The sequence below is a fragment of the Pseudomassariella vexata genome (genome assembly GCF_002105095.1).
Source record: "Pseudomassariella vexata strain CBS 129021 chromosome Unknown BCR38scaffold_24, whole genome shotgun sequence".
Classification (NCBI taxonomy): domain Eukaryota; kingdom Fungi; phylum Ascomycota; class Sordariomycetes; order Amphisphaeriales; family Pseudomassariaceae; genus Pseudomassariella; species Pseudomassariella vexata.
In genome coordinates, this window is record NW_024467979.1 from 44953 (window position 1) to 62474 (window position 17522).

The 17522-nt window shown below is 49.2% G+C and overlaps 6 protein-coding genes across 6 annotated transcripts; 3 read left to right on the forward strand and 3 right to left on the reverse strand.

Moving 5' to 3' along the window:
* Window positions 1–886: 886 nt before the first annotated feature.
* BCR38DRAFT_356042 (uncharacterized protein) lies at window positions 887–2665 on the forward strand (the record flags this gene model as incomplete). Its single annotated transcript, XM_040856998.1, has 2 exons — window positions 887–1466; window positions 1515–2665. The coding sequence occupies 2 exons, from the start codon at window positions 887–889 to the stop codon at window positions 2663–2665; spliced, it is 1731 nt and encodes a 576-aa protein (XP_040709910.1).
* Window positions 2666–9978: 7313 nt separating this feature from the next.
* On the forward strand, window positions 9979–10900 carry BCR38DRAFT_451378 (DASH complex subunit Dad3). Its single transcript, XM_040861457.1, has 2 exons — window positions 9979–10346; window positions 10455–10900. The coding sequence occupies exons 1-2, from the start codon at window positions 10242–10244 to the stop codon at window positions 10620–10622; spliced, it is 273 nt and encodes a 90-aa protein (XP_040709911.1). The 5' UTR covers window positions 9979–10241; the 3' UTR covers window positions 10623–10900.
* On the reverse strand, window positions 10898–12395 carry BCR38DRAFT_478846 (37S ribosomal protein S5; the record flags this gene model as incomplete). The annotated part of the gene is made up of 2 exons (XM_040863120.1): window positions 11180–12395; window positions 10898–11118 (listed from the first exon to the last, which is right to left on the reverse strand). The coding sequence occupies exons 1-2, from the start codon at window positions 12267–12269 to the stop codon at window positions 10898–10900; spliced, it is 1311 nt and encodes a 436-aa protein (XP_040709912.1). The 5' UTR covers window positions 12270–12395.
* Window positions 12396–13175: 780 nt separating this feature from the next.
* Window positions 13176–13385, forward strand: BCR38DRAFT_356053 (uncharacterized protein; the record flags this gene model as incomplete). The annotated part of the gene is made up of 1 exon (XM_040857000.1): window positions 13176–13385. The coding sequence occupies one exon, from the start codon at window positions 13176–13178 to the stop codon at window positions 13383–13385; it is 210 nt and encodes a 69-aa protein (XP_040709913.1).
* A 439-nt stretch (window positions 13386–13824) lies between these two features.
* Window positions 13825–15552, reverse strand: BCR38DRAFT_490734 (uncharacterized protein; the record flags this gene model as incomplete). Its single annotated transcript, XM_040864560.1, has 3 exons — window positions 13825–14931; window positions 14984–15496; window positions 15547–15552. 3 exons carry the CDS (start codon window positions 15550–15552, stop codon window positions 13825–13827), a joined length of 1626 nt encoding a protein of 541 aa, XP_040709914.1.
* Window positions 15553–16285: 733 nt separating this feature from the next.
* On the reverse strand, window positions 16286–17380 carry BCR38DRAFT_451383 (ribosomal protein L10e/L16). The gene is made up of 3 exons (XM_040861458.1): window positions 16887–17380; window positions 16689–16830; window positions 16286–16636 (listed from the first exon to the last, which is right to left on the reverse strand). Exons 1-3 carry the CDS (start codon window positions 17310–17312, stop codon window positions 16455–16457), a joined length of 750 nt encoding a protein of 249 aa, XP_040709915.1. The 5' UTR covers window positions 17313–17380; the 3' UTR covers window positions 16286–16454.
* Window positions 17381–17522: the final 142 nt, after the last annotated feature.

A 17522-nucleotide genomic window follows, 5' to 3' on the forward strand; every position in this document is an offset into this window, starting at 1 on the left:
CTGGCAAAAGGTGTGATGAACGACACAGGGAGACGCCCAGGGCATCATGTGATGGTGTAAGTTGATCGCTTCGAGTCATGTGAGTCGACCATCCTACACTGTTCCGCACCATGACGATATGCGCAGTCGCTTATCCCAACCCGGAGCGGCACTAGAGCCGCCTCAGCGCAGAAACCCATGTCTCACTACGTAGCTACTTCCCAATATGTGTGCTAAAATCCCAAATGAAACAGCACTTCTCCTTCCAGTTTGGCCATTGGAACACTGGGACGATGGTTGCATGTGGCAGATAAACCAAACCATCTAAACTTTCACTAGAGACAAACCTCGTAATTTGATTCTCGGTTAACTATTGTGTAACGAGTAACTTGTTATCACACTGGTTGAGCTACATGCACGCACCCTTACCTTCTAGTTCCCCAAACATCAGAACCTCGCCAATAGGTCATTTTATTTGCTCGAAGCACTGTTTGGTGCCCAGACCTCAAGACAACTGCGTCGTCTTGTGACAAGTCACATCAGCTGGCCCAGAAACAGACGGGCGGGCTGGTGATCTGCGTCTGCCATCCCACGCTAGAGCGGCACTAGCCAGCAACTGCAACTACGACTCGCGCTTTTGGCGGACATGAGAGCATTTCTCTCCGAGCATGTTTCTGAATGGGGCGTTTTGTGTAATGGAGGCACATAAGTCGCTGTCTTTAGCCTCAGACTTACAAGGTCCTTCGCCCAGTAGACGGGTGGCATCTCGATGTATGGCTTCTAACTGCTGCAAGTTGTTGTCGACACTTGGGTGGTATAATTGGTTTTGATCTCAGGTTTTTGGACTTCACATCGCGGTAGCCACAACACAAATTGCAGGCGGGTGTCACGTTCGACATCGGCGAAGATGAATGCAGAGCTGGGGTCTCACTCAGGCGACCGGAAGACGGCGACGAACATAGTCGCCACTGCACCAGAAATTTGGATACAAGACTCGGAACCATACGAGAACGCTGACCGCCTTGCCCAGCAAATACTCGAGACCGCCACCATCTACTTGATAGAACGGACTCAAGACGCATGCACTCGAGAGGCCTTCCGGAGTGCTGCAGAGCTGCAGGCCAGATTAGACGCAGGCAAAATAACAGACAGCCAGCGCCTGATCGTGGTACACGGGTTGCCCCTGAATTATGTTGAAGTTCTCCGCGGCGAGCTAGATATTGACGCCGAGTTCATTGAAGCCCATGCGAGAAGGCGGAGTTACCGTCCGTCGAGGCGGGCGGCAAAGATTCGGAGTGTCAGCTTTGACTATCCCGAGCTTGTCACGAGTACGGGATTGCAACCGACAGTGTCGAACGAAGGACGGCGGCTCTCAGATACGGCAGAAGCCGATGTAATGGGAAATGCGCCAAAGTGTGCCATATCCAAATCAGGCGATGAGGCTGTATTCTGCCGCGCTTCGCTGTGGATTAGCGAGACGACAAACGGTAGGTGTATGTAAAAATCCATTTTACTTTCTTCTAACCTCTTTCCAGTCCTGTTTTTGGATCGGCCATTGTGGAGAGAGCCTTCATCACTGATCGTCAAAGCGCGACAGCCATTTTCCGTGACTAGACCTTGCGAATGCACATCGAGTAAGCAGCGTGCCTGGCATCTCGATTTCGTACCTGGTGGCAAGGACGTCGATAGCTTGCAGCATCGCCTCTGGGACGCCTTAGGCGAAGAGATATTGCCAAGAGCCAATCTTGTTGAATGTCTCTCCAGAATCGCTTTCGACCACTGGATCGAGCTCCTCGAAGTGGTGTCTTTCGAGACACAGCGTGGCTCGTCTGACCTGCCCGCCTTATTCTGGCAAATGCAGCGCTCTCTCGAATCGAATCTGTATGCTTGCAGCTTCTGGGAAACGTCGAGTGCTCTACGAGACTACGCACAGCCTGACTGGAAAGCACTGCTTGACCGAGTAGAAAGGACGGCGAAGCTGATGATTCAACTAAATCCAACCGTCACCACAGTTAGAGTTCCTATGCGAGACTTGAAAACGCCAAAGCAACCAAAAAAGGGAGACAGCACCGAGAAATATGGGAGCTCGGATTCCAAAGCGAATCAACAAAGTTTGGATCGCGTGAGCTATTTGGGCGGCATCTTGCTCCCGATCTCTATTGTCTCCGGCATTCTGTCGATGGGTGACACCTTTGGTCCATACGGAGACAAATTCTTCGTATTTTGGGCCGTGGCAATGCCGCTAACGCTTCTCACGCTGCTCATTATCTACGCCGACTCCATTCGCAAAGCAGAAGTGTGGATCGAAGTAGCAGTCGGTGACCAAGGAAGTAATCCGAACACTGACGTCTCACCGGGCCCAAAGCCAGGAATGAACCTGCAGCCGAGAATAGCGAGAATAACAACCCCCCAGCTTGAACAGGCGATTCAATTCAGTTACAATGAGTCAACTCCCATCGAAAACCGTGTCGATGAAGCGCTAGCGAACGATGAGATACCTGAGAGGCAGTCGGAACCAGAACTAGTAGTCCACCAACGATTTGGCCATGCTTCTCATGGCCAATGGAAGAAGGAAGAACTCGGTTGGCTGGGAGCAGGGAAGACCATTCTACAGATTTACAAGCTGAAGAAAACCAGAGGTGCACCAACTGGTGCGGCACGGTCGAGAGGTTGGAGGGTCGATTGAGATTCGCCGTGATAAACCGGTCGAGTTGATTCTGTCCAACCGCGCTGTTCCGAATTGACGGTTCGAATGTGTTTCGAATATTATAGCCTGACATCCAGATTTGTCCATCAAGTGCTCCAAGCTGGCTGAACAGAGTAATGCCAGATGCGAGCAGTCTGTCTCGTAAGCGCGCGCCCACGCACTTTTCAGCGCCTCATGGACTCCATCAGCGTACACCTAAAGCTCATCGTGGTCTGTAATATCGTTTAGCCAGGTAGAAGCTCGGGCTTATAGGAGTTAGAGCCCGAATACTCGGCATGTAGACGTTTCATACGCATAAGCTTGCTCATATTGGTAGCCTCCACTAGGACACTGTGGCTTCTCTCCGTTGGACTGCCAAATACCTGTTCATCCTGTGCGGAGCTTCACAGCTGCATCGGGACGGCGTGACGCTAGAACGTGCATTTTCCCACGTGAGATTAGGGAGAACCATATTACTCTTCCCGTTGGAAAGGTGCACTGCATCAAGAAGGGCGCAGAGTTCACTACTTGTTCACCTACATCTGAGGTTATTCTGTCGGTATATGAGGTTAGCGATTCCGAGAGCAAAGCAGAGATATTGCGGGGTTCCCCACAAGCTCTGCCGCAACACACGGAGATTATCCCATTCCGGTGGAGCTCGAAAGAGATTCTGAAGGTTTTTGTCGAGCCGACTTTGGGACATGGATTTCAGAAGCGACTGTATGACGGCCTGGTGGACAGACTTGTTGGTGATATTGAGGTCATTGAGTGCGCCGAGCTGGGGAAAGACCACGATGCTGACGCCTTTTGGTTTTGGCTTAAGGCAGGGAAGCACGGCACCACCGACCTCTTCGGCCCCGCGCCGTTGCTCGGGTATCAAGGACCTGTACGGGGCTTGGAAATCAAGAGCAAAAGCGATGACGAGAAAGCCATAGACTCAGCTGTTGCACTGACACACCTTTTCCGTTTCGAACAAATCCTGAGCCTTCGGAATGAGGCGTCTCAAGATACCCCGCCATTTGAGGTGGTTTTAGAAACAGAAGGCGACCCTAAACACAGCCCGTTCCCGGACAACCAAATATTCAAATTCACATTCCAAAACCAAGCCGAAGACGAACTGTATTTCACAGTCCTGATTCTTGGGTCCGGATTTCACGTCTTACAACTTTTTCCGAGCCAGGATTCCTCGGAAAAAGTGTCCCCCAACATTGATTAACTACATTAAAACAGCGCCTCAACTCCTTCACTGTCCGACGATCAATATGACTCTACGAATCCTCATAAAATATTTGTTCTTCTGCCTAGCTCGTTCATGTTTTACTGTAGCTTTGCGCCATGCATTTTTCCGCAGAAGTATACTCGAGTTCAGTCTGGAGTCAGCCGAAAGAGATCAATGCAGATTGGCATTGAGGAACTCGAGAAATGCTGATCTGCTTCCCGAGGTAATTCGCCACGACATAATGGAGGGTTGTAATGGCTGTGGTCTGGCCAGATAACGAGCCAGGGCGATAAGGCAGAATGGCGCCAACAGCCACTAAGGCCATTGTGTTATCAATATTCCTGCAAGTGAAGGCAGAAGCAACCATAATGATGAGGCAGGGCAGCATGCGTCATCGGTCAATGCAATAGGAGGTTCGTCTGCGCATTGGGGAGGCGTGCAACGCAATTATTCGGCACAAATCTTGGCACTGCCTGTATGACTCCCTTATGTGATTGGGTAGACTGAAAGGAAGGTGTTGAGCCTTCAGCTTATGCACGCCGACTTGTTAGGTTATGTGGAACAACTGATAAATCCTGTCCCAAACTAGGCTGCCCTCAGCCTTGGACGACACGACGGTCCGGCTCTGGTCGGCGGCGACGGGCGAAAAAGCTTACAAAGAGTTGAAGTCGTACCGCACTGATCGTTGCTGGATAACTCTACACGGTGAAAATATGTTTTGGTCAACAGCAGATTCTCACCAGTTTCTTCAGCTATGTCTGGTTTTACCATAGGTTCTATCATAGTGATTGGATGCGCTTCTGGAAAAGACAATATTTTGCGGCTTTATGATATAGAACCAGCGTTCTGATCCAGCGTTCAACTTCTTGGCTCATGGGTCACTGGTTGAAAGCCTAGCTGCTCCAGAGTCCGCGTGAACATCCTGCCACAGTAGTGGTGACTCCCTCATTAGAGTGCCTTGTTCAACTGGAGTACAGTCTCTAGCTTACGATACCCTTGTGGCATCTGCATGTAGACTGGTTCTTTAGTCTGGCGTTAACGAATGCGTTAACCGCATCGTATTGAACCAGTTCAAGATCAAATCTGGCAGCTATTGCAAAAGCGTACGGAATGATCTTCCGGCCAATGTAGATGCATGGGTATCTTCTTAGATAGACTTAGCTTATTGGTCTCCCCTTACAAAGTCTTACACTTAAGGAAGAAACCATGATTGTCGAATTTGTACACATACACCCACATACACCCTAGGACTTGTCAACTATTGATGGTATTTATGGTTGGTTCTAGCCTTGTCTAGACCGTTGTTTGATCCTCAAGGCAATTACGCATAAAGGGGCCACTATAGTATTTCGGCATAAACTACAGGGTTTCAGCAAAAGATTCTGTGACACTCGTTCATACATAACGTGTCTAGAAGAGGGGTTAGAACAGTCGACTACTGTCATTTTGGTGTATATAGGGCCTTCTGGTGACCGTTTACAGACAGAGAAGAAAACACAATTGACACAGAGATGCCCAATAACTGATAAGACACAGGACTTGGTATCCGGATAGAATTTCTCGGCGGAGAACCTCAGTCCACGACTGCATCTCTTTATGACCACGAAGATGATCCTTCTCGGCCGCATGGAGTTCATCTCTAAGGGGATGTGTTTTCACTTGGGTGTGTGACTTGGGAGCAGGCGGAAGCTCTCTCCTGTGGACCCTGTTGCCAGCTCGTAGACATCCGCCAACATCGTCATAGACTGCTCAAGACAGGCCTGGGTTTCCACTTGTCTGTTTTTCATTGTGAGTGAAGGACCCCGTATGAGGGAAGTGGCTCATCCGACGGAACTTCGCTTTGCTCACTGGTTGGCCAGCTATCGAAACTACAGAACTAACCAACCTGCCAGCATTGAGTGCTGCTTCCTAGGGGCCGCCACGGTCATTCGCTGCTAGTTGGACACTGAAACCAGCATCATCAACCGGTACACGGGGAGGCCTTCGCACCTTGGCAGCCGGACACACCTTTACCTCTCGTGTATCACCAGACCATACAACCTCAGGTTAGTAGCAAGACATATGCGCTTGAAACAGTACAGGACTGAATAGATGCCGCCAGGAGCGAGCGCGGCGGGGGAGAGCGTTCTGGAGTCGGATATGGCTCAAACCGAGCCTCTGTGTACATGGGTTGATCAAGTCCAGTACCACTAGGGATTCCAGTGCTCTCAGCAGCTGCAGAATCTGTTCACAAAGTCCCTGTGTCGCTAGCGTTCCTTGGTCCCGCACTGTCTTTAGGTTGTGGATAGACGTGTTCATCTTCAAATTTCTCAAAGGCGGATGGCTCGAAGGCCGATTGCTTCAGAAGAGCTGCGATCTCATTAGTTGTCAGGATGACGTCTTCTCTCAAATGTTTAATAGTGATTGGATATATGGTCAACTCATCTAAAATAACAGTTCTGACAGATTTGATCTCGTTAAGCACGGAATTCCAGATACGGTAGATGTTGGACAACGAATATTCAACCAAGTATCCGATCCACGCTCGTGGGTTCAGCCTCTGCCTTCGCTTCTTCTTTCGTAAGCCTCTGCTATTATTGCGAATGCTTTACAGCCGAAGACTCTTACGTGTGCAAGATATGGTTTGCGGTGTTCTGTGACAGCTCCATCTCTGTGTGCTAAGTAGGCGTGAAACCGATCATATGGGGTCTTCCAGCCATGAACTCGCGTAGGGGTTCTGTCATGTAGGTATAAAGCGACAGCAGTGATCTCCTGCCACATATTTGGCGGTAAATTTTCTCTGATACGCATACATCGAGCTTTCTGCTTGATACTACCCCCCGAGCGCTCTGCTCCTCCATTCTGGGCTTGTGAATAAGGGGCAGAGGGCTCAACCTTCACATACTTCTTCTTTTCAAGATAGTCATTAACTCCCTTGATCTCAAATTTACCATCGCTCTCGATGATTCCAGGTAGTAGGTGGTACTATCCCCCACCGGCACACCGGTAACCGTAATTGAGTACAACACTGCAAAAACACTACTTGTTAACTTATATATAGTCCCACCGTTACTGAAGCTATTTACAAGAAAAGTACACCTTTATATAACCCTTTTACTTAAATCTAGGAATAATGCCTTTTCCTTACCATATGGCTACTTTAGGTGACGATAGGGGCTAGTAAATCCTCGGCCAAATGGTCTGATTCTGAAGAATTACTCTCCTTCCCCCCTCCCCCTAACCACAATAACTTTACTATTATTGTCTAGTTTCTGACCCTGTTTGGGCGGAATTAGCTCACCAGCTGCCAGTGCTTCTGATATAATCCTAAAGCGCCTATTAGGGTTAGGTAATCCTTTACGCTTTTTGCCCCTTTTTAACCGGTCAAGTTCTTCCTACAATGCAGTAGATTTCGTAAGTTCCGCCACTAAATCGGCTTCCATAGCCTCAAACCCCTTGGCTACCCTCTGTAGCCTATAGCGGCTATTTTGGGTCGATTTGTTTGGTTAGATCGCGGATCTGGCGGCTAGTACGGGGGGGTTGAATCACTGTCAGACTCCTCGGCCGCTATAGGCTCAGGGGTAGTGCGATTTTCAAGGTCTGGTTGTATCTCGGGGTGCCTCAGTGCCTTAGCCCTTGAAATTGGCCAGTTTCCAGTTATTCGCTAACCGGATTTGAGGATCCTTTCGGTTATAGCCTTGCGTGCGTTGGCATAACGCCGGATAAAGTTAACCTTGTCGACTAGCGCTACATCCGTCATTCTATCCAATTTTCTAACCTTATCCCTATAAGCTGACTTTAATACGTTAAAGGGTCCATTTTCTTTTAGCTGTAGGCTATAGGAAGTGTGTACCAGCAGGTAACAATAGTATACATTGTGCATAAAACACGTAGCTATCCACTCATCCTACGGCTATTAGCGCTATTATACTGTATTCACTGGTTAACTTACAGAAGCGTGAGATCTATAGCCGTCCAGTATAACCATCCTTGAATCGGAGGGGTCGTTAGGGGCGGTTTGGAGTAGGTATACGTCAATTAGCCACTAGTGGCCGATGTAGTGACGACGGGCAGTGAAATCACCCGCAGGTTCAAGGTGTGATGATGATGGCAACGGACAACAAGATCCTCAACAAGACCTTACTGTCCTGGAGGTGGAAAGAGAAATAACAAGATCAAGAGCTCTTAGCCCTGATCGGAACAACAAGTACCTCAACAGGTACTAACAGCTGGGGAAGAAAAGGAACCTCAACAGGCGAAAGATGGGAACAATGGCCTCAACAGGCACAATCAAATCTATAGGGGAACAATAAGTACCTCAACAGGTATGTCAGACATTGAATGCCTGTCCAAGTAAAGAGAAATTGGTTCAGATTACTGTGGAAAAGGCCGCTTGATTTTTTTATCTTTTTCTCAAGAGAGTGACTACGTAAGGTCTTAAATGCCCTTCAAGAACGCGCTTACATAATTCGTCTGAAACCGAAAAAAAACGAAAACGAGCACCCAAAAACCCTAACCCCACGTCAGTAGTTATCTATCCAGCTATTTGGAGAAGTTATATAGCGCTAGTAGGGGCAGATCTCTCGCAATCGGTCTAAGAACCTCTGCTTTTGGAGCTCTTTTCCCTTAAAGATTATTGCTAGCTCTAAGAGGCGGCTATCGGCGGTTGTGGCTTCAATAAATGTGGTCCAACTGCGGCCCTGTTAACTCTTGATTATAGCCTTTTTACTGCGGTCACAGCTGCCAATTATAAGCCCATCGAGCTCTATTTATAGCGTTAATTAGCTAAAAGGTCAATAAACAAGCGTAAAAAATAATAACTACTTACCATAGCCGGCCATAATGCCTCCCTTATCAACAGTGATGCCCATGAAGTTATAGCAGAGGTTAGGCGCAAATAACCAATTGATGGCCAGAGAAACCTTATTCACTTCAGCAAGAACACCGATAATCAGGGTAGGGATTGTGAATAAGCTATTGATAATTGCTTTGGAGATTATATCCAATTAAAAGGCGCCGGATAAGTTGTCACAACTTGGTAGCTATGTCAAACTACGCTCTTAAGCCGTCTTATAGAAAGTACCCACCGGTGACTCGGAAACAATACTCAAGTACTCCAAAGGTTACTCAATTGAAGTGGCTATGGCGACAGCAACGGATCCTCTGACGTGAGACCGGACACTAGAGCGCTCGAGGATCGCGCTTCTCTCCGGATACTATTCGGAGACATGTGAGTGGTTAAAGCTGCTGGCCAGGGGTGTAATTCAGGGGTTGCTGTCAGCTTTATTGAATTGCAAGAGGTAACATTTCAAGATACGTTCAATTGAGTATCAAGGTACTGTTCCTAGTATATCATCTTCCAAGTTTACATCTATCATAGATAAGGCATGTATATAAATCTAAGTAGTGATAGACCTGAGTACTTGACCTGAGCAGAACTAATAAGCAGCTACATAATTATACTGTCCTTGTGCATTAAGAGCGTAATGTGACGATTGTCACGTGATTGACCGAGACTGGTCTGAAAAGATTGATACGTGGTTGCAGATACCAAAGTCAGGGACTTTGGTATTGGTGTCTTTTGGTGAAGACACCTGGTATGGTGGCACAGTGGCTAGGATTGCAGCCGCTAGTGTCAACTATTGATAGATACTCCGAGATAGGACTGGGGCATATAGCTAAGGAGACGAAAATCCCTCACTGTATCTGTTGAACCATGGAAGCAACATATCGCGGCTGTTGTCGGATACTCAAAGGCTACTGCACCAAAGTTGCCAGATGGGGAGGACCTTGATGGTCAACTAACCTACGATGTCAATAGGTAATTGGTCGCTACGCATAGGTATGTAGGGACTATTAGCGGATAAATCCCTGGCCGAAATCCCGTCCATCCCTTTATGCAGAGCTGCCTGGCTCACCCAGGGCCCGCAGCGTCGCGCCGCAGCGTCGTGCGGCATCGCGCGTTCAAAGGCGGCGCTGCTCACCCGCGCGACTGGTTGGCCAGAGAGCCGGCCCCGGTTGCACATTTTCTATCTATTGGCTGGTTGGGATGCCATACTGGTAACAACGTCTGATAAGATTGTACTGGTAACCAAATGATGGCCTAGGTATGCAAGTAAATTTGAAGGTAGATACCCAGTATTTGTATGAGCAGTTCTGATTGATCCAATGGATGTAATGCAGCAGCAGGCGGGAATTCGAAGTGATATTTCTAGTTACTGCGGCACCTTACCCAGAGGTGCGGTACGTACCTACTGTGGTGGCGGGGCTCGAATTGAGTTTGAAGTCCGCATTCCATTATCGCGACCAAGCGCGTCTTCCCTCACATTTTGAGGAGTTTGGTAATTACGCCTCCAACCGCGTCCAAACTCCCCAAAAATGGCCCAGCCATCAGCTAATCCGTTACTATCACCGCCAGAGCTCACGCCCCTCGAGCAAGAGGTGATAGATGAGTATGAGCGGTTGGCAGAAAACATGAAGAAGGCTAGCCAGCACCTCCCCCGCTATCCCACATACAGACCGTCAGAGCGACAGGCTCGTGCCAATTATTATAGAAAGAAGGAAAACGCTAACAGATGGACGCGAGAACAGTTGGCGACAGTTCTCGACTCCATGGCCGGTCAACCAACGACGGAAATCCTCGACGGGCTGCGCGAACTCGAGCGCAAGACGAGCTTGGTATTTACCCTGCTGAAGGCGAGCGTGTACAGCATTGTACTGCAGCAGGAGATCGACTGGGGTGATCAGGCACGGCATTAAGGGGTAGAAATGTGGATGCGAAGTTGCTGCGGAACGGGGGCTGGAGCGGAATGGCGGCTACGAAGACAAAGCAAATGCATTTAGATGGAAAAGCTAAGAGCGTGAAGTAAACATGGAATGACATAGCACGACACAGCAACTGGAAGAATGATGCCCGGAGTTGACGAGCATGATGAACATACACAAATATACACAGGAGGCGCTGCTCAGCGACATGCTTTTGCCATGGCTAGGGGACCTTCTTGTCTACAGATTCTTTGTTCTTATACAGGCGGTTATAACACATTGCCGCCAAAGTACACCTTTCGTACATCTACAAGCTTCTTTCCCCTGCCTATCGCGATCTCATTCGGATCCTTCTGGTTGAGCAGGGCCTGGAAGCACGCCTTGACCGAGTTCATCGGATTTCGAGATCGAGGCATCTTGGCTGCGATGTCGTGGATGCCGACGGCGCGGAACATCTCGAACATTCGGTGCGATGCCCGGAGACCAAAACCTATGATTCTCGTCTCAGTAAAGAATTCATAATCCGGTCCACGTGTAAAAAGGGGCCTTACCAGGTGGTCGTGCGTCTAACTTCACTATTGTCGCACCGACCTTGGCCTCTGTTGACCCGTATATTGTCCGGTGCTCGTATCTAGGTATGGGCGTCATGTTCCTGATGGCCTCCAACTTGGCCTTCTGGACCGCGGTACCGTTTTCCACCGACTTTGCTTCACCAATTCCCAACCGCCCATTTCCATTGCCGGCAATCGCCAGAACCCACACGCTTCTGACCTTTCCCAAACGCGTCTGGTTATGGACAAGTCGCACGACGAGGATCTTGCACGTGATCTTCAAAATCTCCCCCACTGTCAAACCCGTCCGCTTCTTCAGGTCTTGGTATATACCCTCATCGTCCAAGCCTTGATCCTCGGGATCGACCGGGCTCTTGTACATGCCTGAGACCCCGGGAATGTCCCTGCCTAATGCCGGAGCCAATGCCGTATTCGAAGGCGCATTATTGTCATCCAAGGCGGAGCGTTCTGCCCAGAACTCGTTCAAGTCCATTTCATTCAATTCAATCTTGCCTCCGTGCTGCGCAATGGCCTGGTCTAATTCGGGGCCGGACAGCTCTGCCCAATTAACCTCAGGGACTTTCTCCGCAAGTTTCTGTTTAAAGAACTTGTCCATGTCCACCATCATACCCTCCTCGCTCAGCCACTTCGTCTTCGGGTTCGGGGGCGTATGCTTCTTGGGACGCTTGTCGATGACGGGCAGGACGCGGCTGAAGTCGTCTAGGTAGGGAAGTTTGTAAGGGTCCTTGCGAAGACGGGCCTGTATCGTGAGGTCTTTCGGGTCTATGGCCGCTTCACCGGCTTCGAGGGCTTCCATCTGCTCGGGCGTATAATGCTTCCTCAGGACCTCTATCTCCTCGGGCGTGTACGGCTTGAACTGTTCCTCGGTAAATTCCTGAATCTTTTCCGGCGTCGTGAGACCCATCTCCTCAGCTCGTATGCTCTTGAAACGCGGTTTCCTTCGCGCCTGCAGTCGCGCCGAGTTGTGAAAGGAGCTTTGAAACGAGGTATGACATTGTGGTGCTGCTGGCTTGGCTGCGGCGGCCAACCGCCTTGACAGCAGACGTCGCATTGGTCGTGCCGCACTCATCTCATCGTCGGCGGCAGAAACGTGGGAATGGCTATCCGATAGTGACAGCCTCGCTCGCTCGCGTCAGGTGTCTTGTGGCTTGCTTAGACAAATTTTCGAGTTCCTTGGTAGCTATCGGAATTACTATTCTTGCGGCCGCCAGGAGGGAGGAGGGGGTTTCTCGGTTCCCAACCTGTTTTAGAAGCTTGGACCTATCAAAAGACCCCAGTCTCCAATTCCATGGCAGGGGTCAAGAATTCCCTGGTTTCGCATCCAAGACTCCTATAGACTTCACATCGCATATTTTGTAGTCCGCTCCTCCAGCAGCCAGAATTATTGCAAATCATGATATCCCCAGACATCTGTATCTCGGTCGGTAGAATCTTTATCAGATTTGCATAACGTCCTTGCTAAGTAGTGCAACCAATACCGACCAATCAGGCGACGGCCCAAAATCAGTCGACTCTGCCGCAAGTTTGAAACGCAAGAGTTTCGCAAGGATCACCCACCGCAACCGTACGAGGCGCCCGTCACCCTAGGCTAGCCTGTCTTGCCTGTCACGGACGGGGTCGTGAAGCCTCGATTCTGACGACGCTGGTTTCGAGTCAGCTTAGTACTTCTTGCCAGCCAAGTGACCTTGCAAACTACAAGTGAACCTTCCTTTTCTCGCTTCTCTGTTTCTTCTATCGTCAGGCTGTGCCCGTCCAACTACAATCTATTTCAGTTGTCTTCACTCGTGACTGGTGCACCATTAATCCCCCTACTACGCTCCTTTTTCACATCGTCTTGATCTCGACAATTAAAACAGTCCAGCTTCCACTGCTCCATCTCGCTGCGATACCCGAAATCAATAGTCTACGTCAGGCAACGAACATCAGGAACGTCGCAAAAACACACCCATACGTCAATATATAATAAGCCAACACCATGGGTCAATTCGACTGGTTCTCCAAGATCGGCGCTACGCCGCAGGCCGTTGCCGTGTTGAACGACCAGCCGTACCTGTTCACCATCTTGCTCGTCGTCCTCGTCTCTCTGATCCTCGAAAGCGTGCTCATCTGGTACATACACTACGCGACTATGAAGCCAGAGCAAAAGAAGAAGAAGGAAGAGAAGAAGCCGCCTGCGAAGAAATAGGTGCCGGTGGAGGATTCGACGATCACATAGCCACCTCTGTTCGATTTGCGCATCATCACTTCAGTGAGCATGCGTCAACACAAGGCGATATGGTAGCCCGCGAACCGGATGAAGCACTTCCGCATGTGGTGGTTGAATTAGGGATAGGGGGATGCCGTGAGCAGTCATGGCGATATGGAAGAGGAATGCGTCATGTTGATGGTGGTGGCATGCGCATTGTGACTTTTGGCGTTGGAAGAAGGAACCGTTTAGACGGGACACAACACGCTTCGAGTGCCTGGATGACCGCAGGCTGCATCTGGAAGTTCTAATCAGCAAACTTGTTTTTTACTTCGTTCGCAATTAAATTATCAATACAGACCAGCTTCTCGGTCCGTCATGTTTTCAGCGTCCCACATCTCTATTTCGTCTTCGAGATCCTCTCCGAAATTTCCTTCACTCAACCTGGGGCGCCCTGCCAGATGACGCCTCGGTACCCAGTGACTAAATCTGACCCCTGAAAAGCTTGCGGGAATTCTGCTTGTGCCTGAGTTTCTGCCGCACAATACTCTATTGGATGCTCACAATCCAGGTCCTCATGATTATGATTGTGAAATTGGTTGCTAATCCAATCATTGTGTACTTCATCATATAGGGATTCGTCGTCAGGGGTAGTATAATTTGATTGACAAATATGTTCGCCAGCATGGAAATCGTTGTCTGAGAGTTGTTGAGGGAGGTTAAGGTTGTGCGGTATCAAATCTGACATGATCGAATCATCATATTGGTCTCGTAGCTGCATGGTCGCGTCGCTGTCGAACGCCAGCAGGGTTGCATCTGATTCGATGTGTTGTGTCCTGTTCTCCCAACCCTCGTAGACCGTGGACTGTGCAGAGTACTCTTCCTCCCGCATCACAGCTATAGAGTCGCCTGTTCTGACATTAATGTGAGGCTCTTGATGATCTCGATATGTGTGTATTGGCGGCAAATCATATTCCAAATCCTCATCGGGGTAATGTTCTTCTACCTCAGCCTCATCAAAATAGTGATCATCATAGACATGGCTTGGATCAAATTGTTCGTCTTGTTCATAGGTACCACCTTCGTCGACATAGCTACCAATGTAGTCGTTGTTTTCGTCTGTGCAATCGGCTTTGTAGCCATATTCTTCATCGAACTCTTCTCGTCCGTTGCTATTAACAACGTCGACGTAGTCGTAGCATTTGTCATTGCACAGCTCTTCTCTTTCATTTGCGAAAAGGTGTATGTCGAAGTCTTCAAACATGGCTGTTCGAGAATCCTGGTCCATAATTCTCCCGGCTGTTTGTGTACCAGTTGTGACTTTCAGCCTTGTCCGTAATAACTTCCAGAGTATCCGGTTCACTGATGACTGAATCGTGTGTTGAAATTCATCGTTTCCATCGTTGAGATTCGTGTCAATGGGATGAGGCTGGTCATTTTTCAGTAGCTCTGCAACTTTTCGGACAAGGGAAGCAGACTGCCAACCGTGGGCAGATGAAACGATGGAAGATATGATCGGGAAGTTCCTAGCGTAGGCAACGATCCTCTGCATTCCATATTAGCCTATCAATATCAGCTGCTTGTCGTGTACGACTGACCTGTTCGTAATAGGCGTTCCACACGCTTGGGGCCAACCGAAGCAATGACGCAGTCATTGGATTAATAACCTGTTGAGTGCCAGGGACCACTGTTCTGATGCCGATGACCTTGTGCAAAGCAGCGGCGGCTAGATCAATGGTTCTCTGGCGACGTTGACGAAAATCTTCAGCGGCTGCTACGTCCATACCTCTCTCGTCAATACCCCAAGCAGGTATAAAATTATCGCCATAACTTTGGTTTCTTATCAGCTCATGAGTAGATGGCGAGAAATGGCGTTCAGTGCCTGACAATCTTGACGATCTGCGTTGCTCCGACTGAGAGGAATGACCAGAAGAGTAGTAACTGAATACATATGAAACACCTTCAATATTGCTTGTACGGACATGCGTGGGAGATAACAGTGCGGCTGATTTGTCGGGATGCTCTACTTCAAAGTATAAGTTGGGGCCATCTTCTCCAGCGTCGTAGTCAACTTCCACAAGTTCAATAGACAGGCCAAGGGATTGCCACAACTGCGTGGTGTCAGTAATGGCATTGCAAGTAAGGACGAACTTCAACCAACAGGCATTTGGCATATCGAGCCAGCAATGAATTCCAAGATCTTGCTTTCACGTTGCGATTCGTTCACGGAACAGTTGTTGAACCGCACATTGATTTGGATGTGACAAATCCTGGGCGAGAGAAACCACAAGCGGCCAGAGTCCACGAGATCTTTGATGTCTCCGCAAGCCAACTGGCATACGGACTGTTCCGAAGCATATAACCGAGAAGAAACAGATAATGATAAACCCGAAGCCGCGATGGATATTTTGAAATCTTTCAATTTGACTGAATCTCCCATGGCCGGCCGTCATAACTCCGGACCAACGTAGGACGAGCGGGATATGCGGATATTGACAAAGATAAATTCATGACAATGGGGGCGCCAGAGACCCGCCTGAAAAAGGAGTTGCGTAAGATTTACTGGCTTGAGAGTGGAAATCTCGAATTTGAAGTTTCTGCGAGGCAGGCGAGTGATTTAGGGAGGCACCTGGAGAGGAAGGTTCGTGCCTGCCTTCGGAGACTCGTTGGTAGACTGACTGACCCACCTGCAACATCCGCTTTAGTTCAACTTCAAAGATGGTTAGGCATAGTATGCAGTCAAAGTCCACATATCTGAATTGGCCAAGGGACTTGAAAGTACGTATGTAAGGTAAGTAAGGACCTTGATTCTGTTGCCATGACCATGAATGGCACGGAGGCTGATACCTCTGGGTCGATCAATCGTGGCAAAATGTAGTATAGCAAGGGACCTTGCAAAATAGCACTTGGGGAGTTTAGGCAATCCTAACTTCCCTCACACGGTAGATTCATCATCGCTACTCAACCACAAACAGTCGAAATTCACGGGATATCAGGGGGTAGTCGCAGATTTACCATTTTTGCAACGGAATTGTACATACAGATATTACATCGCTCCTCAGAGGTTGTTTAGGGGAGATCAGAAGGTATTCCCTTACCCTCTGCTTCGGACTTTGGTGGAGGGACAGGTTGCACTTTCTCTGCCTCGATCTTCCTCCTTGGCCTCTTCAGTCCCTCTAATGTCACCCCATCGGTCAGCTTTGTGATACCAACAACTGGTGGCTCTCCCTTCTTGACAAACTCCCATTGACCTAAAGCCAGGTTAGATAGACGGGCGCTTCAAGAACCGTAAATGTTGCTTACCAGGGAGCTTATGTCCTGCCAGCCGGAAAGCGTCGCGGACAACCTGCTCGTGCACCATTCCCTTCAGTTCCAACACAATCTGGTTGACTGCCATTCGCGTCGCCCAATGGTCGAAAGATCCCTTTCCCTTACCCATACGAATCTGATGCAACATCAGCACCCTGTTAAGTCTGCATCCGAGTTTGCTGAGCTACTTACTTCGTTACCGCTTACGAATACACCCACGTTACAAGCAACTCTCTTATATATTCGATATTTCTCACCGCGCAATCGTTGCTTAATAGTGTTTTCGGCAAGCTGCAGTTGCGCGGCACTGATCCTTCGGTGGTGGTCGATCATTCGCAGTCCATAATCACCCCAGACCACAGTTGTTCCCTTCGTAGATCCACCCGTTGCGACTCTGGCTCGTCCCTTCATCATCTTTTTCTTTCGATCCAACCGAGGCTCCAGCCAATTGCCGGCCATTGTTGCGGTTGCTGAGAAGGGCCTGACATGGTGAATGATCGGGATCTGTCGAGTCGCAGTCGCAAGGCAGGGTCTCAGAGACTGCTGAGTTGTTGAACTTGACGTCAAAGTCAAGTTCCTGAAGGCGCCCAGAAAGCTCAAGGAAGTGCCGGCTCTCATTCTAACCGTGATGTCGTGGGGCGAGTGAAGCTGCTCGTCGCAACTCTATCACTCACGAAGCTTGAAATTTCCAACTTGAAGCTACTTCAGTTCTACCTCACAGGTACGTACCTAAAATTGCCGGTCTATTCCGGGCCGTTCATGCCTGGCTCGGGGCCATCGCGTGCGCACAGGCCATCACTTGGAGCCTAGCAGGCGTCCGCGCCGATT